Raw genomic sequence first — 27,114 nt, 5'->3', positions numbered from 1 at the left:
GTTAGTAAATAAGTAGGAAAAACTTTAAGGGGTAATTCTACATGGAAAAATAATGACAGTTTGCTCTATAAACGTATGCCTGCAAATGCTTCGTTTCCGAGATACAGGTTGTTAAAATTTTTATTTCAAACTGCCAATTTTTTTATTGCTCTAAGACCGGTTGAGATATGAAAATTACATTTGGTGAGTTTTAAGAGGTAGTTATTGCGCATTTTTGACAAACAAATAACAATTGTATATTTATCATTGGCGCGCCTACGGGTAATGGTCTGAATTTTTTTAAAGAAAAAAATGGTACGTCACTGAGATATTTCAAATTAAAAATTATTTTTGTATTCCGCGTGTAATTTATGATAAAGAACCTTGTATTTTTTTGTATGGTACACCGTTTTTATGCAAAAAAAATAAAACATCTTCCAGCGTATTTTTCATTTCTTAATACATTATCAAGAACTCTCCAATATAAATACCAAAGTAGAATAATAACAGAAAATATTATTAAAAAGATTTTAACTAGGTGCAAAGCTACAACAAATGTTTAAAATACCTGATTTAAGGGTGACAGAATAGTTTTATATTCACCATTGGCGCCCGTACAGGTAATGGTCTGAATTTTTTAAAGAAAAAAAATAGTACGCCTTTGAGATACGTCAAATTAAAAATCATTTTTAAAGTCCTCGTTCAATTTACGATAAAAAATCATTCTTGTTTATATATATATATATATATATATATATATATATATATATATATATATATATATATATATATATATATATATATATATATATATATATATATATATATATATATATATATATATATATATAATATATATATATATATATATATATATATATATATATATATATATATATATATATTTATATATAATATTATGGTATTCTTGACTGTATATTCAAATATCAAGCAGTGATTCTTGAGGATGCAGTCTATTTTGGCCCACAAGACAAAGAAAACTCTTTGACTTACTGTCAAGCTTTCGAATTTATTTTAATTCTTTTTCAAGACATCTGTTGACAAAAATATACAATTATAAAAATTATGTAGGTACTTACAATTTTCTTAATTACTTATATTTATATATATATATATATATATATATATATATATATATATATATATATATATATGCAGCGCCGTTTTTATACAAAAAAATAAAACAACTTAACGCTGACAAATTATTATTCGAATTAGATAATAATATGCGTAGGAACTTATTTCAAATAGTTGGTAAACGTTAAGATGTATATTTTTTGCATAAAAACGCCTCATATGAAAAAAAACGATATTTTGTCGTATATTGAACGAGGAATACAAAAATGATTTTTATTTTGACATATCTCAGTCGCGTACTATTTTTTTCTTTAAAAAATTCTGGCCAATACCCGTACGCGCGCCAATGGTGAATATAAAATTACTCTGTCACCTTTAAAGGAGGTAATTTTGAAAATTTGTTGTAGCCTTGCACATAGTTAAAATCTTTTTAGAAATATTTTCTGTTATTGTTCTAGTTTGGTATTATTATATTGGAGGGTTCTTGATAATTTATTACGAAATGAAAAATACGCGCGAAGATGTTTTATTTTTTTGCATAAAAACGGTGCACTATATGAAAAAAGACAAGAAAGGTTCTTTATCATAAATTAAACGTAAAATACAAAAATAATTTTTAATTTGAAATATCTCAGTGGCGTACTATTTTTTTCTTTAAAAAATTCAAACCTTTACCCGTAGGCGCGCCAATGATGAATACAAAATTGTTAGATATATATCAAAAATGCGCAATAACTACTTCTTAAAACCCACCAAATTTAATGTTTATAGCTCAAACGGTCTTAGAGTAATAAAATAATTTGCAGTTTGAAATAAAAATTTCAACACCCCTTATCTCGGAAACGAAGCATTTGCGGACATACGTTTATAGAGCAAACTGTACTACTCATGTAGAATTATCCGTTAATTTTTTTTCATACTTATTTACTAACACCCTGTATAATAGTGCATTGCCAATTCTAGCAGGTGGAAAATCCGAAAACATTGTGGAGTTTTAAGCCGGGTACACATATGCGAGCGCACATATTCACAGAGAACTCATCGCAAACTCATCATGATCTATGGAAAGCGACAAACCAACTAAGAACCAAAAAACCCACTTGTAAATACTAAGTTAAATATAAATGATTCATTTAATTTGTAATTTTACCTCAAAGTCACGTTATAAATATAAATGTAAATAGAGACAGCACTTATTTGTTTATCAACTATAAAATAAAAATTAATTACATTGTGTCTCATGTTTCTTATCTCTAGGAACACGTCATTCACACAATCTCGATTCGACTAAACAATATCGCTGCGCACGTGGTCCAAATGAAACTGCAAATATTCTTTGTGTTCATCACAAAAACCGACAGACCGTGGTTCACGACTAGTGACGACTGAACAGCTCGTAAGCGGTTCGTTCTGCCGTTCGTATACAGTTCGGCTCGCATATGTGAACCCGGCATTACATACCTGATTTCTAGTTTTGTTGGTGTTTGTATTATTTTAATTTATAACCACCAGCTTGGCAGCACGATTTAAATATTATGTATTGCGCAGATATGAAGAAATTCAAATCCAGAAATTTCCCTAAGGGAAGGTACAAAGAAGTTTTAAAGATTGATTGATAACCAAGGAAGCTTTGTTCTCAATGCTGATATTACTTCAACATGGGAAGTACAAAAACCAATTTACGTCTGCTTTATTTTGAAAAATCGTTTGATAGAGTCAAACATAGGGCTGTTTGAGTATCTAGAAATGATTGCAATATATGATATTAAAGATCTAGGCTTTTACAACATCTATATTGGAGTCAAGATACTTCTAATCTGGTATACGGGAAAGAAACAGACAAAATTTTCATTCAAAGAGGTGTTAGATAGGGATGTGTGTTATCTCCAGCCTATAACGTGTACTCGAAAATAATATTTGAAGCCTTGAGCGGGCAATGTGAAGTTGGAATTGGGGAAGAAACCACTTCCTTCGGGATTTCCCTCTTTTTTTCTTCCCTTGTTTTCCTGCTTGAGAACTCTTTGGACGTTTCCTTCTTTTGGTATTCGTACCACATGTCCCAACCATCTAACTACCTTTGCCATGACTTTCTATGTTATTTTGGGTCTCTTACACATCTCCATTAGCTCCGTGATTGTGATTCTTCGTGATTCCCTACTAGCATCCTTGATACCACCGAAAACCTTTCTTAAGATTTTCCTCTCTCAAATCTCTAATTTTTTTCTCCTTTCTGTTTCGTTGTCCAAGTTTCACATGCATACAACACTGTACTGTTGGCATCACTATTATTGTTACATAAGTTCGAATCTTAGCTCCTTGAACACGTTTTTTGCCATAGTACGTTTAATGATCCTGCTGCTTTGCTACCTTCCAAAAACCGTTTATCTATTTCTCTCTCTTCGCTTTCCCTATTTGTAACTGTTACTGAAGGTACTTAAATTCTGTTAAGTTCCCAAATATATACTCTCTCTTTCTTATTCGTCCTTAGAGTCATCCTACTGCTTTGATACATTTCAAAAATCGTTTATCTATTTCTCTCTCTTCGCTTCCTGTATTTGTAACTGTTACTTAAGGTACATAAATTCTTTTAAGTTCCCAAATTTATAATCTCTTCTGCATTTTCTCCTCCCATTTCCATATACTTAATTTTTCTTCCTGCTTTAATTTTCTATTGACGTTAAACTGATTTGAAAAACTTCCTTCTCTCCTGACTTTGTTGACTGTATTAGTTAGCGTAATTTTAACTAATCATATCAGTTTCTCTGATATTCCTAGTCATCTCATTGCATTGTATCTGCAAGTTTACAAAATATAGTACATAAATATAGGAATCAAGTAAGTAAATACGATATTTTTAGAAGTAAATATTTATTTCTAAAAAAATATATGTACCTACCTGTTGTCAAAACGAACGGAAATTACACTAAAAACAACATTATATAGGTACATGTAGGTACATAAAATTTCTAAACTATCAGAAGTTTTACCTCCACAATAAAACCTTAATAAAAATTATGTTAAGCCTTGCTTTATCAACTTTAAGAAAATTAAAATTAAAAACTTATTAGCTTCATGACCCGTAGCAACAACATCAAACACACTGTATATTATTCACTCTTACTATAGAGAATGTTTTTTGCAAGCATTACCTCTGAGGTGGCGTGAAACGTTTCGAGGTATTGGATCATACATCATCAGTAACATTTGTGGCTTGCATCAGACTTATAAACCTTTGTGATTTTGTGCCTGTAGTTCCTTTTTTCATTATATGCTCATTTGTACCTTTGACACACTCAGTATTGTTATGGAGATGAAGTAGTGATTTCTTTGTAATAAAAGCTGGAAGCAGGATTGTATAGCAATTTTTAGAATTGTAGATTTACTTTGATATAGAGATGAGTAGGTTTCCACGCCCAGTATTTTGTAATGATATAATCTTTTCATCAATCACATTAAATTTTACATAATAATGTAGATCTATCATAATTTTAAAAATAAAGGATTTCAATAAATTTGGGGATTATTGGGATTTATAGGAATTCGTCTGATGTTTTTTATTCTGATTTTTGTTTAGCACAAGATATTTCCAGAGGGATAGCGAAGTACGAAGTCTGTTAAATCCAGTTATTGCAAACTTTTTTCTAGAAAAGTTCGAAAACAAACTCTGCAATTAACAGATGAAAAGTTATTTATTGTATTGGTTGCATTATTTGATTGGCTCTTTTTGATCTGGAACTAGGGGAAAAAGTAACTTGCAAACGTAATTTAATTTACCTATTCAGTATACCCTAAGATCTGGTCCATCAGGTATAAATAGAGAATAAAATATCTATAAATTTCATTTTAAGGTCTTTCAATATTTCTTCTTTAGAAAGTTCCATGTTTTACAGCAGCTCTAAATAGTTGGTTAGATCTCAGACTAAACCATTCCCTTAGATTTCGTAACCACGAGGTTCGTGTTCTTCCTACATCTCTTTTACCTTTTTTTTGTCCTTTATAATTAAACGCAGCAGACTATAATGTAGACCTCTTACTATGATTCAGTCAATTTGTACTCTACGAACTCCCTAGTGGGAAAGTTTTGGGGTAGTTCTGATTTTTTTCATTATATATGGATTTTGGGCTGCTGAATCCGAATATGAGGTTTGGGAACAAAATTTCTTGTCGAAACATTAAAAAAATCGCGAGAAAATCGAAAAACTTCAGCTTTTTTCCGTTTTTTTTTGCTCAAATCTCGAAAACTATTAACTTTTAGTAAATGGTCTGTTAACAGAAGTTAAAGTACTTAAAATTATCTACAAATATCACTATTTACTTTTTTTTCAGACGAACCGTTCGGTCTAAAGTGCAAGTTGAAAATTGCCAATTTTTAACGGTCTCGTGAAAACCCACTTTTTACATCCCAAAACTTTAGTTTTTATTAGAATGCTGTCATTTGATAAATTTCTCCTAGTTTTCTGTACAAATAATAAATGTTAGTTTATAATATAATTATGGTATACCAGACCTCTTCTCACAGCTTCCATGAATCCATTCCATCCTAAAATACCGAGAATGTATTTGCTTTTCCCTTAGAGCCACAGAAGATCAGGCACAGATGGAGTCACAGTTTCAGTTGGTGCGAACATTTACTTCGGATCTTGACTTCTGATAAACCTTGAGGTTTTGTCCTTTCAAAATGTATTAGTCGAACAGCTCTCTTTTTTCCATAAACCTCAGGTGCGGGTTTAGTTTTAGCCGAGGAATGGATTGGTTAGGAGCTATTGCATGTTTTGGTGCAATTCAAGAAATGCCACCCATGACGTGAAAAGTGTGGTATCCGTCGATTGTAAGTACGTTAACCCTTTCTGTCCCAACGCTGCATATACAGCGTGTCTACTTCAGTTGGAAACATATGGGAAACTTTTTTATTATTAATTTTACGAAAAAAAGTTATTCTTTATAAAAAGTTCTGCATGCCCCAAAACCTAAGATTCAATTATCAGATATCAAATTTTCTCAATATTATACGAGGTATGTCAAAAAAGAATGTGTGTGTACTTTTGCACGCACGTAAGAAGTTATACTTCTACTACATATTATGTGATTTTTAAGACAATACCAAAAATTTTAAAAAATTAAAGAATAAAACGCACACAAACACATTGAAAAATGCCACAAAGAAAAAATTATGTCTGAACGATAATAATTGTTGGCAAAAATTTTAAATACGCATTCTCTGAAAAAAAAAATTATATAACAAAAAATATACTTACAATCATAAAATGGAAAAAAAAAATAAAAAAAATAAAAACTTGCATCGGGAATCGAACCCGTGAACTTCATGCCGCTTCGACTCGTAATCGAAGCCTAGACTCACTCGTCCAATCCCACATTATTTCTCATGTGGAAAAATAGGGTAACTGAACGTTTTACTGTTTGACAGTTGTTTTAAATATATATGTAATTAAATTATGTAGTTTAAATCTTGTGGAAGAAAATATTAAATAACAAAACAGTAAGAAAACAATATATTAGATGAAAATTGGTAGAACTTTTGTTGGTAATCAAATTAAGTATGTAAATCAAAGCATTACATACCTACTAGATAAATAAATCTACGCCAAAATATCATAATTTAAAAATAAAAATCGGACCTAATTTGGGATTTCTCTCTAAAATCCCCATTCTTGAGAAAATAAATGTATGTATTTCAACCTAATCCAAATGTTTAATTACAATATGATTATAATAAAAACTACTTACCAAATTAGAATGAGTTTTCCTTGTACAAAATAGTCCAAAAGTCCAAAAATATAGGTATATGAAAACTATTTAAAAAGGCAGTATAACTATTAACTAACTTTGTTTCTTTTCACACAAATTTCAAAACGCAACAACCATAAATAATCAAACTACACTAGGTTCGCTTTCAAGATGCAGTAGAAAATAAACAAACCAAGACACGTTAAATGCTACTAGGAGCACTTCCGAATCATAATTTACAATGTATAAACTTTGAAAATCATGATTTGGAATGTACAATGTATATACATTGTAAATTATGATCCGGTTGTGCTCCTAGTGGCATTTAACGTATCTTGGTTTGTTTATTTCTATTTCTACTGCATCTTGAAAGCGAACCTAGTGTACAGCTGTGCTACAGCCGCCATTTGGAATAATTTTTGACATGTCATTTGAACATCCAATCAGAACAAAGTTATAATGCGCATGCGCCGGGCTGATAGGTTTTAACATATAAAAATTCACCCTCTATCGCCGGTAAAGAAGTATAACTTCAAAAATATGAATTTCGGCTAAGGGTAAAGTACCTTTATTTCTCTCAATATCGAAAATTCTTATTATGAAAAGTTGTTTGGAAATAAAAACCAAGCTCAAATATGTAATTACATGCTTCTAATTGGAAAAAAATATTTTCCAAATTTTTCTCAAATTTATTGATACTAACTTCGTTTTTATTCATTACACATACGATAACTCTTTTATTATTACTTTTACGAAAAAAAGGTATTCTTTATAAAAATCTCTGTATGTCCTAAGACCGAAGATTCAACCAACAGATATGACATTTTATTAATTTTATACGAGTTATGTCAAAAAATATGAATTTCACGCAAGAGTAAAGTACCTTTATTTTTCACAATATTGAAAACGGTTATTAAAAAAGTTGTTTAGAATTAAAAACTATGTGTCAATATGCAATTACATCCTTCTAATTGAAATACTGTGAAATATAAAGGTGCTAAATATTGAGCGAATTTCATATTTTTTGACACACCTCGTATAAAATTAATAAAAGTTGATATATCATGGTTGTGTCTTATATTTTAGACCATGCAAAGTTTTTTATGAAGAATAACTTTTTTTCGTAAAATATAAACGAATAATAAACGAGTTATGATATTTGTAATAATTAAAAACGATGTTGGGTATCCATAAATTTGAGAAAAATATATTTTTTTTTTTTCAATAAGAAGCATGTAATTGCATATTTCATCTTAGTTTTTAATTCCAAACAACTTTTTATCATAAGAATTTTCGATATTGAGAGAAATAAAGGTACTTTACCCTTAGCCGAAATTCATATTTTTTGACATACCTCGTATAATATTGAGAAAATTTGATATCTGATAATTGAATCTTAGGTTTTGGGGCATGCAGAACTTTTTATAAAGAATAACTTTTTTTCGTAAAATTAATAATAAAAAAGTTTCCCATATGTTTCCAACTCAAGTAGACACGCTGTATATGTTTTTAAAAAAGTGGGTATGTATTTCCAGCCGCCGTATATACAGGGTGGTGAATCGGAAAACGGGCCATAGGATACTCAATGTAAAATTCTAAACTGTTGAATTTCTGCTTCCCTAATTATGTTACATCAAAAGTCATGAGAAGTTATTTGTAGAGGATTGAAATCTGTATTAGAAACAGAAGTTACAATTGTTCTACGATTTAAACACATTCCAAAATTTTGAAAAATATAATGTATTTACCGCAGTAGGTATGTGTGGGCATGTTAGGCCACACGTTATTATTTAACTGACAGTGAGCACATTATTGACTGAAGAAGATATCTTTATTATTAATACTTCTCCTTAACTAAAGGTATCTTATCAACTTTATTGTGTTTTAAACAGTAATTGATAAAATAAATAAAAAAATTGACAGTTCAAATTGTTAATATAATAAATTTATTGTCAACAAATGCAACCTTATACACATTATGGTATTGCGTGTGGCCTAACTTTGGCGTATTACTCTGAAAAATGTATTATATTTTTACAAAATTTTGAATAATTATTGTTCGTAGAACAATATTAACAGTTGTTTTCAATACAGATTTCAATTCTCTACAAATAGTTTCTTATGACTTTTGATGTAAAATAATTAGGGAAGCAGGAATTCAACAGTTTAGAATTTTACATTGAGTTTCCTATGGCCCGCTTTCCAATTCACCACCCGGTATACATACGTTCAAGGTGTTATGGTCTCAATTTACCAAAGCCGAAAATATGCGTTGCTTATAAAATTTTAGACTCATTGGTGTCCCAATGCCGTAGAAATATGTCCGAAAATTTTAGATAATTATTGTTCCCAAAGCCAAATGTTGTCACCTAAGACAGGTCATGCGGACCCATTGCCGTATATATATTTGTTCACATCTTTTAGATATATGCTATATTGTAGCACTGGTGTCAACGCTTATAAGTAGTTACTAGAAGGTGAAGCGTTTGTAGCCACAGAAAAGACCAGAAAAAAAAGAAGCGAATCGAGATACATGTGTGCAAGATGTGGAGTCGGCTTTTGCGTAGTGTCATGTTTTGAGGAGTACCACACAAAAGAAAACTTTTAATGTTAATTTACATTACATTATTTTTTTTAAGTTAGTTACATATTTGTTCAAGTTGGTTTTGCTCTCTGATGAGTACTTTTGAAAAGAAAACGTTTAGTTGGTTAAAAAAAACTCATTAAAAAACATGTTTTGGTCATTTATTGGTTTATTTATATGCGACGTATATATAAGGCAATGGGACTCTAAGCATGAAAAAACCTTTGAGATTGAGGTACCAACATGCAAATTAAGGTCTGGCATAGAAAGGGGTAAAATCAGCGTTTTCGTACACCTGTTTTGTAAAGCACGGCTGGTAAATTTTCTGCGGATCGCCTGCGATTGCTGACACTTCCAGAGAAGCAGCGCGCTTGCTCAAAGACTTGTAGCGGCAGTAAGACCCAGCTAGTTGGTCTCACCATTCCTTGCAGGGTCGGCCGTTTTCTCTACAAAAAGTACGGCTTAACAAAATAGGTTGATGTAGTTTCATCTTTGGGGTTTTGTTCATCCTATACAGCTGTTCGCCTGGAAGTGTCAGCATTCGCAATCGATCCGCAGAAAATTGACCTGCCGTGCTTTACACAGCAGGTGTACGATAACGCTGATTTTAACGTACATACAATCGACGAATACCACACTTATCACGGCATACGTGGCATTTCTTGTATTGCACCAAAACATTCAGTAGCTCCTAAGCAATCCATTCCTCGGATAAAAAAAAACCGCAACTGAGGTTTATGGAAGTCAGGGAGCTGTTCAACTAATTCATTTTAAAAGGACAAAATCTCAAGGTTTATCAGAAATCCAGATAACAGATTTGAAGGACATGTTCACACTAACTGAAACTGTGACTCCATCTGTGCCTGATCTTCTGTGGCTCTAAGGGAAAAGCAGAGACATTCTCGGTATTTTAAGATGGAATGGATTCATGGAAGCTGTGAGAAGAGACATATCATACCTAAGAACTAACATTTAAACATTTAACTAAATTTAAACTAGAAAACTAGGAGAAATTTATCAAATGACAGCATTCTAATAAAAATTAAAGTTTTGGAATGTAAAAAGTGGGTTGTGCCGAGACCGTTAAAAATTGGCAATTTTCAACTTGTACTTTAGACCGAACGGTTCGTCTGAAAAAAAAGTAAAAAGTGATATTTGTAGATAATTTTAAGTACTTTAATTTCTGTTAACAGACCATTTACTAAAAGTTAATAGTTTTCGATATTTGAGCAAAAAAGCGGAAAAAAGCTGAAATTTTTCGATTTTCTCGCGATTTTTTCAATGTTACGTCCCGAAATTTTGTCCGCAAACCGCATATTCGGATTCAGCAGCCCAAAATCCATGTATGTATAATGAAACAAATTAGAACTACCCGAAAACTTTCCTAGTCAAAACACAATTTTATTGATTTATTTATTTATTTAGCGTATGGCTTAAGTATATCACAGAATATATTTAGATTTATGCATTATACAATGCATCACAAACAGATGTCCAATTTTTTTATATATTCGATTGACCCTTCGGTTGCCATTACAAAGTCTATAGGGTCGCCTGTGTATGCTCTGCGTGGGCAGTCCTGAACAATGTGACTGATCGTCTGTCTTGCAGCGCCGGAGTCACAAGAAGGCGAGGGGAGTTTACCCCATCTGTGGAGGGAGTCGGCGCATTCAATTTTATTGAATCACTATATAACTGAAATATTTAAGCTTCCGCCTCTTCTGTATAATTTATTTCCTCTTATTAACCCTATCAAAGACTTCAATATTGCCAATTTTGTCTACCTATGATATTCGTAGCATTCTTCGATAACACCAACGCTCAAAAGGTTCCAGATAACACCAACGCTCAAAAGGTTCCAATTTCTTAATCTCTAATTGCTTTAATGTCCAGGACTCAGATCCGTAGAGCAAAGTGTTAAAACATAGCAGCGGAACAACCTTATCCTTAGATCCATTCTTAGGTCTCTACTACAAAATTTGGCCCTTGCTATTTATTACGGCTTGTAATCTCTTGTGTTCGTTCTGCGTTTTGACTAAACAATGTTCCTAGATAATAGAACATTAACTGAATGGAAAACAAGATACTTGGGTTTTAACGGATTATTTTTTTTTTCTGATTCTGGCCTTGGTTAACTAGAACCTTTAGCCACGTAATTGTATAACTTATCACTAACTCAGGTGTAATGTGTAGTGTGGGTGTTGAGTAAGTGTCTTGTTACTTTGCAAAGACGCTAATTGTATCCGAACGTCTGCGGTCCCTCCGGTGAGTACCGATCCCACAAGGACAGAAACTATTTTCATTTATTAATTTATAATAAATGAAAAAATTCCTGACCCTGGTGAGATTCGAACTCACTACCATTCGGAACTTTCGATCCAAAGGTTAGGCGCTCTTACCACTGAGCCACAGAGGGGTTTTTTTTAACGGATTATGCTAATAGAAATAATACAGTAAACTTCCTCTAATACAGCATCTTAGAGTCCGACCGACTTGATATTTCGACCCGACTTGATTGTCAAGTCATGTTAGCCTAGAAAATAAAGACAATAGTCATCAGCAAAGAACCGAAGAACCGGGCATTAGTGTGACAAAGTCCAATTACTCGTTTGTCGTAAGAGATACGAAAAAAGTTATTTAGGTAAAAGTTGGGTAACTGATAGGACCATAATTTAAAAATATTTTCAAATATACAGGGTCGTGCGTATTGACAGGGTGACACAAACTTATGTTTTTTTAAATGGAACACCCTGTATATTTTTACATTTTTGGATTCTCCTCAATGTTTCCTTTCTTAAAATATATGGTTTTGCAATATTATACGAGGTAGTTTAAAAGTTAATTACGTTTTTTTGTTAATTTCGTAGCAATTTTACACCCTGTAGAATTGTAGTGATTTGACATCAAATTTTTATTTTTTGTTCAAACGATGTTTAATATACTCTTCTATTGTTAAACATTAACAGTATAGCGAAATGTAAAATTTTAGTGTACAGGGTTGGTCGAAACTCGGAATGACTATTTTCTGAGTTTTCTTAAATAGAACACCCTATATTTTAGTATTGTAATGAAATGATATTTTATGGTACTTTTTTATTTATTAAGCATTCCCTATACCTAAGTGCTTTAGTTTGTAAGTTATTCGGGATTCTTTAAGCCAAACATTAAATACAAGAAAAATTACGTGAAATGTTATTGGGTGGCCGTGAAAATATTCAATCAAAAACTATTTTTCGAAAAAAAATACATCATAATCTAGCCTGATCCAAATATCCAAATAAATTCGTAGTTAAGGTTGTTGGTGCGCAAAATATTAATAAAAACATACAATATTCTACCTAGTCGGCTATGATAATAAATTTCCTTAAAAATTTGACATTATACTATTTTTATAGATCCAGTTGCTTTGTTACCATTACTACTATGAATTTTTCTTATTAGGAACTGATTAATAAGATTTTTGTGCTAGTGGAGTATAACAAAAATGTGCTACTAGCAATAAGAATTTTTCATCAGAAATTTCCTGATGGACGACAACTAAGAAGAGAAACGTTTAAAAATATACTAGAACGGTTTTAACGGACTGATCACTTAGATTATGATAAATCTGCTCGAACAAAAACTTTTGTAAGTGAAGAAAACAGGAATTAAATGTAATCCTTAGTGTCACTGAGGATCTGCATATTAATCATTACAATCTAAGTATCTAGTCTGTTGAAACCGTTTTAGTATACTTTCAAAAGTTTGTCTTTTTGGTTGTCGTCTATCAACGAATTGCTGATGATAATTTTTTATTGCAAGTAGCTCATTTTTGTTATACTCTCCTAACACAAATCCATTTTAATCAGTTCTTCATTAAAAAAATTAATATTAGTAATGGTAACAAATCAACTGGAACTATATAAATAGTATAATGTCAAAATGTTTAAGCAAATTTTGTGTTATTGCCAACTAGGGACAATTTTGTATGTTTGATTAATATTTTAAGCACCAACAACCTTAAATACGAATGTATTTGGATATTTCATTCAATATTAATAAATTAAGGATCAGGCTAGATTATTATGTATTTTTTTTCGAAAAACTATTTTTGATTCGATATTTTCACGGCCACCTAATAAAATTTCATGTAATTTTTGTTGCACTTAATGTTTGGCTTAAAGAATCACGAATAACTTACAAATTAAAGCACTTAGGTATAGTGAATGCTTAATAAATCAAAAAGTACCATAAAATATCATTTCATTACAATACTAAAATCGTTGATTGATAAATATAGGAGGAAGATACGAAACCATGTGCATTATTTTGTTCCCTTTAAAATCTGCCTGTATAGTGGCGCGCCTAGCGTAAATTTGTTGAAGCTAGCCAAGAACAAGCACTTATTCTACGTGGTCCGTATTCAAAATTTTAACGCACGGTCGCTATCATATTAATCTGTATTAATACCTGCTTTCTGCAAAAACGTTGAAAATATAAATTGACTATAGAGTTTTTTCACTAGTCTTGACCTCACAAGTAAATACTTTTCGAGTTATTTGCGCCTGAATATATTCATGTTTCAAAAAAAGTATGTTTCATGAGGAAATAAGGAAGTATTTCGCCAAAAAAAATATTCATAGCAAAAATATAGCTTATAAAAAAATGAAAAAAATGTTTTATATATGGCATATGAAGTCGTAGACTCAGTAAGAGCAGAGTTGTAGCTAATAAAAAGTAGGTTCTTATTCGTCAAATTCCAAATTGAATATTTCTACGTGAAATAACCAAAAAATTAAGCACTTTTCGGGGAAAAATCATCATAACTTTTTTAAATTGTTTAAAAACAGCTTTATTTTTTTAAGTTTCTAGTAAAAGTTGCACACAAAATAAAGTTGATCCCTTTTTTTGTAAACAAAATCTTAAATATCACCTCTTAATTAGCATCCCAGATGAAATTAATCAGACCTATGAATATGACCTTTACACTTTGTGATATTTCGTATCACTGATAATATTATAAAGTTATTTTGAAAAAAAAGGCACTTTTCTTTCAAAACAAAAAAAATTACTGTAAAACTAAATTTACGATAAAACTTACAGATCATGACAAGGCGAAAACGGCGGGTCCGTTGGGAAAAATATTCTCATGAGATTTTTTTGCACAATCACATTCGTGAGACATCCCAGAATAAGGTTCAAGAAGTCGCCCACGTGAAAAGTGGTTCAATTTTTTTAACAATTTTTTTTAATCAAATTGTAAAAATCAATATTTTTGGCTCGGACATTTTTTTGTAGGTTTTTTGGACCATTCTGGATAAAAAAAAGGTCTCTTATTATTTTTCTCTAAAGTTGATCGTTTTCGAGTTATAAGCAATTTAAAATTGAATAAAAAAAACGAAAAATGGCGATTTTCAAGGCTTAATAACTCGGTTAAAAGCTACTATTATAAAAGTCAGAAAGTGACTAAATCAAAGTTTAATGCCCCCCTCTACAAGATCCTGAAGAAATTTTTGTCATTATTTTATTACTAAGCTGTTATTTTTAAGTAATAATAATGAGCGCCATGCACGAGGTAGGCGGCCATAAATGTGAGTGCAAGTAAGATGCACAATTGGACTGCCGGAGTGGCATCTCTCTCGCACTCAGCATTTACGGCCGGCAACCACGTTCATGACGCTCAATATTATTACTTAAAAATAACAGCTTAGTAATAAAATAATGACAAAAATTTCTTCAGGACCTTGTAGGGGGGGCATTAAACTTTGATTTAGTCGCTTTCTGACTTTCATAATAATAAATTTTAACCGAGTTATTAAGCCTTGAAAATCGCCATTTTTCGTTTTTTTCAATTTTAAATTGTTTATAACTCAAAAACGATCAACTTTAGAGAAAAATTTTTAGAGACCTTTTTTATCCAGAATGGTCCAGAAAAACTACAAAAAAATTGTCCGTGCCAAAAATATAGATTTTTGCAATTTGATTAAAAACAATTATTGTTAAAAATAATTTGGCCCACTTTTCACGTGGGCGACTTCTTGAACCTTAGTCTGGGATGTCTCACGAATGTAATTATACAAAAAAATTTCATGTGAATATTTTTCCCAACGAACCCGCCGTTTTCGCCTTGTCATAAGTAAAGTAACTTGTGAAGCGGTAACGATAATTTGATTTTATTCGTCTTGAGGGGCCAAACGAAAAACACAAACGACTTTTTTCTTTGATACATTTTAAATTGTGTTTTGTTGTGATTTATAGCATCTCTTTCGAATTAAAAATTTTACGCAAGTTCCCCTTCAGCGGGTGATTTTCACGATTTTTTAAAACTAGGTTTTACAAAAAAAGGACCAACTTTATTTTCAGCGTAACTTGCTTACTTTTAATGCTACAAACTTTTTTAAAAACAAAAATAAAGCTTTTTAAATACTTTAAAAAAGCTGCGATGAGTTTTCCCCGAAATTTACTTTATTTTTTTTTGTTATTTCACGTTGAAACATTCGATTTGGAATTTGACGAATAAGAACTTACTTTTAATTAGCTACAACTCTGCTTATACTGAGTATAAAGATTTCATACAAACGCCATTTTTTAAAGTGAAAAAACTCTAGAACAAAACTTGCTTAGAATTAGTCAGTTTATCCACTTGATAGCTACTAGATAGTATTAGACTTATTGCTAGCTACCTAGCCCTATACAAAGTGACTTTAGAAAGTCCACATCTACATTAGAAAACCTAGTGGATATTGAGTCATTCATGGGTTATTTGGATGTGATCATGTATGTTTGGCTTATGGCTATCTTTTATTATATAACGCGTACCATTTGGGGATTAGATATAAGAATTCTATTAAGTTGTTCAATTCAAGGAAATATATAATTTATTAATAATTTTCTATATAGACGAAACTTTCGAATCGAATAAATAACGTTCTTTTAGACTCAAAAATCCAATTAAACGGCATTCCTCAATGGTCTACTCTTAGTGTTGCACTTTTCCTTATTGCAATCAATCACATTGCTAAATCACTAAAACAAAAACAGTAATCATCAGTAAAACTCCAAGGAAGCACATTATACTACCGAAAATCTACCTAAAGAATTTGTTCTTCTTCTTTTTCTTTTATATAGGCAGTACTGCCTGTTTTTCTTCAACGGTGCCTTTCATTCTGTCCCTAAATTGTCATTCCATCTTTTCCTTGGGCGTCCTATACTTCTTCTGGCAATTCTTACTATCCTTGATTCAGACATCCTGCTTAAGCGTTGATTCCACTCTTCTTTTCTATTCTTTACCCAGGCATTTATATTGTCTACCCCACATATGCATTTGATTTCCTCACTTATTACCCTGTCCCGTAGTCCTTTTTCAGCAATCCTTCTTAAGATCTTCATTTCGTTGGTCTCCAGATGTCTTTGTGTTTTGCTTGTATCTGGTCTTGTTTCTGCAGTGTAAGTCATAAACTGGTCTAATAACTGACTCATATTATATTCTGGCCTTTGTTTCCACTCTTAGGTGTTTGTTGTTCCAAATTGTGTCATTTAGGCATCCGGCCGTTCTACTGGCTTTAATTATTTGTTCTTTAACCTCTTCTTCGATATTGTTGTCGGGTGATAGATTAATTTATTATTAATCCAAGGTATTTGAAAGTCATTACTTGTTGTATAATTTGATTGTCCAATTTGCATTTTATTGATTCTGTGGATATTACTAAGTTTTTTGTTTTTTTAGGCTGATATTTTCATATTCATTTCTTTTGCGTTAATGTTGAACTCGTGCAGTATTCTTTGTAGGTCGACTTTGCACTCTGCTACTAACACGGTGTCATCAGCGCAACAGAGTGTTTTTATCTCTTTATCGCCCATTTTGTACCCTCTTTTTTTCTTCACTTGTTTTATTATTGCATCCAACTTTATTTTAAACAGTATGGAGGGTTTAGTGAATCTCCTTGCCTGATTCCTGTGTTTGCTTCTATGGGTTCTGTTATTAATTGACTTTCATTTCTATTTTATTTCTTACATGTATGTTTTCTATCAGTTTTATGATATCCAGTGGTAAATTTTTGTTATATAGTAGGTGTATCGTATGTTTTAATTGTATTCTATCAAACGCTTTCTCTAGGTCTATGAAACAGAAAAAGGCTGGCTTATTATATTCTAATGATTTCTCCGCTGTTTGCCTTATTACAAAAACTGCATCGTTACATGATCTTCCACTTCTAAATCCTTGTTGTTGAACCGATATATTTAAGCACCATTATTTTCTCCATCAGTATTTTTGTTGTGAGTTTCAGTATAATAGTGCTCAGTAAATTTATCCCTCTATATTTACTGTGGTCTGCCCTATCACCGTTCGTAAATAACGCTATCATTTGAGTGGTTCTCCATTCTTGACGTAAGACAATATACACTCACTCCGACTGTCAGCTTAAACGGCCTCAACTTAATGAAAAATATCTCCCATAAAAAATGGGATGGCGACTTCCAAACTCTTATGACTGTTCACTGAAAGTTGGATTTCTACCTGAGATACAATATGATAAAGTGTTACGTTTGGCTTTTTCTCTTGTATGGAATGAAAGCATGGATATTAAAGGCCGGCTCCATTAAACAAACTTGAAGTCTTTGAAATGAGGTGCCTGCACCGAATGCTTAAAATATCATGGACATGAACGACCTGAGACATAGTCTCAGCATCCGTTATGGCTTGCAAATTGTAGAAGCCTCGGAGGTGTTACCAGAGAAGGTTCCCATTATTTTTAAAATGGTAGGATATAGAGTAACATCTTTTGATGTTGTTTTATGTGCTATTAGATTGAAAACTTAGTTTTTTTTATCATGGACATATTTAGGGACATATTACGAGGAGAACGATATACGGCAACTGGTAATCAAAGGAAAGATACAGGGTAAGAGAGGTCTAGGAAAAGATGTCATGGCTGCGTAATGTTCGCCGAATGATATTAATGAAATTACTCTTAATAGAATAATGTAGGTAATCCTGACTATCTAATATCTCACCTGACGATACAATCCACGGTGGACGCCTACGCAGAAATACAAGGCACCTTTAAGAAGTAAAGTTAATAATAAATAATTCAATAAGTATACTTAGTCACGATTTTCCCCCTAACTCGGAAAATATCGACCGCATGAAAAAACTTGTAAGAAATTGTAGGAAATCGCAACAACTTAAGTCCTTACCATTTTTTCGAAGAGTTTAAAGTGGCCGAGCGGTTTACTTAGTCAATTTTATATTAAGTAAATACCGTTGCAATATCTCCAAACAAAATATACAATCATCAGAAGAGACTGTAATTAACGAAAATACCTACCTAATTTTTTATCAAGATTATGAGGCAAATAAGATAAATGTACAATATCTAAAATCACCCAGTGAGTATTTTTCTCGTTAAATAATTTTTTTATTTGGAATATTCAATGATTTCTTTCAAGAATTCAAATTAAAAGACAAATTACAACTACAATTCTTGTTAATTTAAAAACGAGTTTAGAAAGTAATAGATGCTAACTTCAATAATTATTTTAAAGATTGCCATGCTCATGCCAGTATTATCGTTGAATAGTTGAATAATAACTCAAATATAAATGAATGAAAAGAAATAAATACGTTCTATTATAATCCAGTCGGCCGACCCCAAATTCCGATAACCAAAGCTACCTGAATACGTCTCATCGTTGTCTCAGGTAAATTCAATCTCGCACCTAGAAAGCTGCTAATGCCATCTATTTCTAAAACCACTGGTGTCGTACATAAACGCTCGTTTAGTTTCGTATCTTCCCCCCTATATTTATTAATCAATGCTAAAATACAGAATGTTCCATTTAAGAAAACTCAGAAAATACTCATTCCGAGTTTCGACCCACCCTGTATACTACACTTTACATTTCGCTACACTATTAATGATTAACAGTAGTAGACTATATTAAACGTCGTTTGAATATAAATAGAAAATTTGATGTCAAATCACTAAAAGTCTACAGGGTGTAGATTTTGCTACGAAATTAACAAAAAAACGTAATTATCCTTTAAACTACCTCGTATAATATTACAAAACCATATGTTTTAAGAAAGGAAACATTGAGGAAAATCCAAAAATGTAAAAATATACAGGGTGTTCCATTTAAAAAACCATAAGTTTGTGTCACCCTGTCAATATGGACGCCCCTGTATAGTTGAAAATATATTTAAATTATGGCACTGTGTGTGCCCCAACTTTTACCTAAATAACTTTTTTTCGTATCTCTTACGACAAACGAGTAATTGGACTTTGTCCCACTAATGCCCCACCCTGTATGTAAAATAAAAATTGATAGAACCATCATTGAAGAGAAAAGGGAATTCAGGCAACATGCTATCCGGTTACTGTGAAGTAAAAAAAATAAGACTAAGTTTTCACTCTAATGGCACATAACATATCCCACCAGAATGAAAACAATGGGAACCTTCTCTGGTTACACCTCCGAGGCTTCTACAATTTGCAAGCCATACGGATGCTGAGACTAAGGAAGATGAGGGAATTCTACAATTTACAATTCACATCACATCTGCTCAGCGCGGTAAAGTTCCAACGAGACTGGTTCCCTTCATACTCCACACAGAGTAAATGTAAATCAAAAATGAATAACCATTTTCAATTTCGTTGCAAAACGAAAATACAGCCGAACCATATTCCAGTCCAATCAGAGAGTGCTGCAAGCACCTCTACCGGTTTCGAAACTTATTAGTCTCTCATCAGGACGCACATATGCTGCTCTCCCTGATCCAACCAAAACAAACCCCAGCGTGCAGTCCCGAATTGCAACGAACGAAATGGCATAGATGCCCTAGCGGCAACTGCTAGCAAAAGACTAAGTTTTCACTCTAATGGCACATAACATATCCCACCAGAATGAAAACAATGGGAACCTTCTCTGGTTACACCTCCGAGGCTTCTACAATTTGCAAGCCATACGGATGCTGAGACTAAGGAAGATGAGGGAATTCTACAATTTACAATTCACGTCACATCTGCTCAGCGCGGTAAAGTTCCAACGAGACTGGTTCCCTTCATACTCCACACAGAGTAAATGTAAATCAAAAATGAATAACCATTTTCAATTTCGTTGCAAAACGAAAATACAGCCGAACCATATTCCAGTCCAATCAGAGAGTGCTGCAAGCACCTCTACCGGTTTCGAAACTTATTAGTCTCTCATCAGGAGGCACATATGCTGCTCTCCCTGATCCAACCAAAACAAACCCCAGCGTGCAGTCCCGAATTGCAACGAACGAAATGGCATAGATGCCCTAGCGGCAACTGCTAGCAAAAGACTAAGTTTTCACTCTAATGGCACATAACATATCCCACCAGAATGAAAACAATGGGAACCTTCTCTGGTTACACCTCCGAGGCTTCTACAATTTGCAAGCCATACGGATGCTGAGACTAAGTTTGCAACGAAATTGAAAATGGTTATTCATTTTTGATTTACATTTACTCTGTGTGGAGTATGAAGGGAACCAGTCTCGTTGGAACTTTACCGCGCTGATCAGATGTGACGTGAATTGTAAATTGTAGAATTCCCTCATCTTCCTTAGTCTGGCAGGATGGCCTTCGACGCACCTGTTGAACAGGACGGGCATCGTCTCCAGGAGCTTTGTAGAAAATCGATATAAAATCATCATAAAATCATAAAAATGTCTACAGAAAAGTAAAACATAAGAGAGGCTCGCATATAAGGGCAACCAACTTCGTGAGAGATAAAAATGGAGAAATGCTGGCTGCCGAAAACAAAATGATAGAAAGCTGGGCTGAATATTTTAAAGAGCTCCTGAATATCCAAAATTTCACTGATGCAAACAATGAAAATGGTGTGGAAACAAAGGAGAACATGAGTATCAAACGGCCGAATTAGAAATACCCCCACCAAGCATGGAAGAAATTACGCATGCCATAAAAACGCTTAAAAACGACAAATCCCCTGGTCTGGACAATATTGATGCCGAGTCATGAACTCATAAGTAGAATCCATCAATTAATAGAAAAGGCCTGGCAACAAGAAATAATGCCGAAAGAATGGTGTGGTAGTATTATTGTACCAATACACAAGAAAGGAAAAAAGGAATCATGCATGAATTACAGAGGAATCTCACTAATCAACACTACGTATAAAATATTGGCTTCGATATTATTAAAAAGATTAGTACCATACGCCGAAGAAATTGTTGGTGACTACCAGTGTGGTTTCAGGCCTGGCAGATCGACTATTGATCAAATATTTACAATAAGACAAATGCTTGAAAATTATTGGGAATATAATCAGGACGTTCATCAGATCTTTACAGACTTCAAACAGGCTTATGATTCAATTAATCGTGCAACATTATGGAAGGCAATGATCGAGCTCGGCGTACCCAAGAAACTAGTTGTGGTAACAAAAATGTGTGTAAGTAACTCCTTTGCACAAGTTAGAGTAGGGGGAAAAATATCGAATGCTTTTTGCGTAAATTGTGGACTGAGACAGGGAGATCCGTTGTCCTCATTGTTGTTTAACCTGGCCTTAGTATATGTCATGCGAAAAATTTATCCAAAAATCAAACCAGACATAACTGCTCGGGGAGCAAAAATCATACTCGCCTTTGCCGATGACGTAGGCGCAGTATCACAATCAACATTAGAAATTAAGGATATTTTCTCGAGCTTTGAAGAATCTGCATTAAACATAGGTCTAAAAATAATACCCCAGGCTGCGGGTGAAAAAACGTGATATAATTCAGGAATTTTTGAAACCTATCAGGTGTTGTAAAGGACGATGCCAGGAATAACTTCTAGTAAAATGTAACCAAAAATATTGTGCGCTTTTTTTGATATTGCGATTTTCATTTGTTAAATTTGCAATTTTTAAAGATTTTTAATTTTGCAGCTTAGGATATTCATTTTAGAGAAAATCTTTTTAATAGAAAGTTGTAGTGAATTAAAAAACCTACAATTTGAGCTATGGTAAGTTTAATTTAGTTTATTGGTTATGGCAAAACAGCCTAAGAAATGTCCAAAATGGCCGTTTTTTACAATTGCATTATTTATTGTACAAATCATTTTATTATATTTTTTAAAGCTTTAAAATGAAGATCTTTCGATTCCAAACATAAAAAAAGTTGTAAAACCAGATTAACGAATTTGTTGCTTAGATATTATAAATTGTTTATCCCAAGAGGTCAAATGTGGAAGGCTATAACTTTTTGAAAAAAAATCGTAGAGAGTTGGTGAAACATCCAATCTCCTTCTAAAGAGTTATATTTTCATATTCTGATGTAAATAAATGCGTAAAACATTTTTAAATCTCTAATTTTTGGGTTTGAAAATAAGGGGGCAAATTTCGTTATAAACATTTAGAGCTGAAGCGGCCCTGTACATCCTATGAGTTTCTAACTTACAGATTAAAGTTGCTGAAGACGAAACGAAGATTTATAAAAAAATAAAAATTTTCTACAACCAACTGAAGCCGAGATAATTGTTTTTTTTTTTCTTAAATCGCAGTGCCTTTATTTATAACAATTAAGAAATTATTTTACAGTCATTGACTAAAGAAGGACTTATGTTATCTTAAAATAAAAATTATTATAAAATATAATTACATTTAGTTATTAAAAATTATTTTTAAAGGTGCTTTTGCGAGCGGCCGAATTTTGCAAATCGCCGGCTCGCTTCAAATCCGCGCGCTCGGAAAATGTTTACGTAACTTGTATTCAATTTTGACAGAAAACAATTTATTAATAATATTACCATTATAATATACAGTCTGTTTACCACTGTGTTTGTTTTTCTTGATAAACTTTTATATGTGAAATCTCATTTCTGAAGAAATAATATTACAAAAATGATACATATATATGAAATATATAACTATATTTTTAATTTTCTCATTGGTATATAAATATAATAATAATAATGTTACTTCTTATTATACAATATAAAACTTTTTCTTCTTGTAGTGACTATCCGTTTTGGATGTTCGCCAACGGATAGTCACTACAAGAAGAAAAATTTTATATTGTATAATATTCTTATTATACAATATAAAACTTTTTCTTCTTGTACCTAGTGACTATCCGTTTTGGATGTTGGCGAACATCCAAAACGGATATTCACTACAAGAAGAAAAAGTTTTATATTGTATAATAAGAAGTAACATTATTATTATTATATTTATATAACAATTAAAAAATTAAAAATATAGTTATATATTTCATATATTATTATAATATGTATCAGTTTTGTAATATTATTTCTTCAGAAATGAGATTTCACATATAAAAGTTTATCAAGAAAAACAAATAAAGTGGTAAACAGACTGTATATTATAATGGTAATATTATTAAATTGTTTTCTGTCAAAATTTAATACAAGTTACGTAAAAATTTTCCAAGCACGCGGATTTGCAAATAGCGGCAAAATTCGGCCGTTCGCTACAGCACCGATTTTAAAAATAATTTTTAATAATTAAATGTAATTATATTTTATAATAATGTTTATTTTAACATGATATAAGTCTTTATTTAGTCAATAACTGTAAAATAATTTCTTAATTGTTATAAATAAATTAACTACGATTTAAGAAAAAAAAAACAATTATCTCGGCTTCAGTTGGTTGTAGAAAATTTTTATTTTTTTATAAATCTTCGTTTCGTCTTCAGAAACTTTAATCTGTAAGTTAGAAACTCATAGGATGTACAGGGCCGCTTCAGCTCTAAATGTTTATAACGAAATTTGCCCCCTTATTTTCAAACCCAAAAATTATCTCGGCTTCAGTTGGTCGTAGATTTTTTAATTTTTTTATAAATCTTCGTTTCGTCTTCAGCAACAATAATCTGTAAGTTAAAAACCCATAGGATGTACAGGGCCGCTTCAGCTCTAAATGTTTATAACGAAATTTGCCCCCTTATTTTCAATCCCAAAAATTAGAGGTTTAAAAATGATTTACGCATTTATTTACATTAGAATATGAAAATATAACTCTTTAGAAGGAGATTGGATGTTTCATCAACTCTCTACGATTTTTTTTCAAAAAGTTATAGCCTTCGACATTTGACCTCTTGGGATAAACAATTTAAAATATCTAAGCAACAAATTCGTTAATCTGGCTTTACAACTTTTTTTTATGTTTGGAATTGAAATATCTTTATATAAAAACTTTAAAAAATATAAAAAAATGATTAGTACAATAAATATTGCAATTGTAAAAAACGGCCATTTTGGACTTTTCGCAGGCTGTTTTGCAATAACCAATAAACGAAATTAAACTTACCATAGCTCAAATTGTAGGTTTTTTAATTTACCACAACTTTCTATTAAAAAGTTTTTCTCTAAAATCAATATCCTAAGCTGCAAAATTAAAAATCTTTAAAAATTGCAAATTTAACAAATGAAAATCGCAATATAAAATGAAGCGCACAATATTTTTGGTTACATTTTAGTAGAAATTATTCCTGGCATCGTCCTTTACAACACCTGATAGGTTTCAAAAACTCCTGAATTATATCCTGAAATCGACCTATTTTTCACCCACAGCCTGGGGTATAAATGAAGACAAAACAAAATACATGGTCGTCTCAAAACAAGAACGACGGCGAATAATGCAAAATATTACTATAAACGATCATAACTTCGAAGTGGTTAAAGAATTTAAAGATCTAGGAGCAACAATCACAAATGACAACAAATTAGGGCGAGAAGTTGAAACGCGAATAATGGCAGGAAACATATCTTTCTTTGCAATGAAACATCTAATGAAGTAAAAACTACTTCTTTCGCGAGGTGCAAAAATCCAGATATTATATAAGACCATAATACGACCAGCAGTCGCGTATGGAAGCGAAACATGGACGCTAACAAAAAGAGAAGTAAATAAATTGCTGGTGTGGGAACGTAAAATCCTTCGAATGATATATGGCCCTTGCAGAGACAGCGTGACAAACGAATGGAGGCGCAGATACAATAACGAGCTAGAGTCTCTATTCGGAAAAGAAAATCTAGTCAGATATATAAAGGCTAATAGACTCAAATGGGCAGGGCATGTGATACGCAGTAACGACAATCGCCTTATAAACAATATGTTCTGGGAAAGGCCAGATAGAAGAAGGTCTGCAGGGCGGCCTAGAAAAAGGTGGAAAGATGCAGTCAAAGAAGATCTAGAGAAAAAGGGAGTGCGACAATGGGAATTAGTGGCACAAGACCGACAAACATGGAAGGCAATAGTAAACGCGGCAAAGACTCATAAAGAGTTGTAGCGCCATTGGTGATGATGATGATGATGATATAAAATCAGTGCAAATTCGTGATCTGGATGCTTTTGGGATCGCTGAAAACGAATATCATATCGGCGATTATCTCCGATGCACCTGAAAGCAGGACCAATTGATTTAGTATCGAATTTCCATTTTACCCTTTCCACGATTTTACCTTCCATGATTCCGTAACGGTCTCCTCTAAGACTATACTCTAGGCATGAAATTTTTCTTCTATTGGTAGTTTGCAATAACTCACGAACAGCATTTCTCCATTTAACATAGCTTCGTTGATTTGCATTGCTGTCCAGGGTATTAAGAACCACATCTTAAACGCCTATAGACAATTAATCGTATCAGTCTTCAGAGTCCAGGTCTTCGTGCCATAATATAACAACTCTGACCAAATATGATGAAATTGCTTTTAATGTTGAGGAGATTGGTAGTTTAAACCATGTATTAGTATATCCCTTCTATCATTTCATTCTCCTAGCCCATATTTACCAACTACCTTGTCTACCTCTTAATTTCCGACTTTTGCATTTAAATCTCTCATATTTATAGTATTCTGTATTTTTATAGTAGGTTTCGATTTAAAAGTAACTTTTTTAGTTCTCAGTAGAAGAGCACGATGAGGTATTTTAATTGATCTAATTTTATTTAACAATTTTATTATTTATTTACATTTTTAACTTAACTTACTTGCCTGCTTTCAGTACATTACAAATAAATTCAACTCATTTCTGATTCATCACATCCAATGAACTAATTGTAATTTTTCTCTATAGGTCCGCTAGCTTTTCGGATTCGAATCCAAGTTTGGACGTTCCGGATCGGCCTGACAAAGAGTTACACGGGATCGCACAGGGTTTGGCGTTACTAAAGAAGAAGAGAAAGAAATTCTCGGCTTCACGAAATTCGAGTCCAATAGTGCCTCCAACCACTCCTGCTGAACATAGCCACCACCATCGAAAAATGCCACCGAAGAAGGTAAGAGAATAATATTATGTACCTACATCCATCGATACCATGAAATAATCACTAGGTATATTTTATATTAGCATGTGCATGGTTTGAATATAGATAGTGTATTTGCTTGGGCATTGAAGGAAATAGGATCATAATAATTAGTACGTTCTTTAACGGTAAAATATTGCAAAACCTCTAAATTTTAAAGAACTGCTTGGATTGACATTAAATTTGGCATACACGTAGCTAGCAAGTCAAAGATAAAAAGTGATATTGTGCCGACATGTGCTTCTGCCCTGGGGGTGACTTTCATCCCCTCTCGGGGATAAAAAAATATTATGTCCAAAATAAGTCCGGAAATAGATAAAATGACTAATTCTAAGCAACTGTTGTTCTATAGAGTTTTTGTGTCAAGTTAATACTTTAGAAGAAGAATATGTTTATTTTTCAACAAAATAACCACGCTTTTAGACGGTTT

At 32.3% G+C, this 27,114-nt stretch overlaps 1 protein-coding gene across 2 annotated transcripts in view; it reads left to right on the top strand.

Moving 5' to 3' along the window:
• LOC114332030 (transient receptor potential-gamma protein) overlaps positions 1 to 27,114 on the top strand; it is a 673,697-nt gene that overhangs the window by 627,611 nt on the left and 18,972 nt on the right. For both annotated transcript variants that reach the window (XM_050644362.1, XM_050644358.1), the window contains one exon: positions 26,456 to 26,657. In XM_050644362.1, the coding sequence (XP_050500319.1) occupies positions 26,456 to 26,657 (202 nt within the window). The remainder of the gene's footprint in view (positions 1 to 26,455; positions 26,658 to 27,114) is intronic.

Source organism: Diabrotica virgifera, chromosome 1 (assembly GCF_917563875.1).
Source record: "Diabrotica virgifera virgifera chromosome 1, PGI_DIABVI_V3a".
NCBI lineage: Eukaryota > Metazoa > Arthropoda > Insecta > Coleoptera > Chrysomelidae > Diabrotica > Diabrotica virgifera.
The sequence above is the reverse complement of the archived record's forward strand: the minus strand, read 5'-3'. Positions and strand labels throughout refer to the sequence as shown.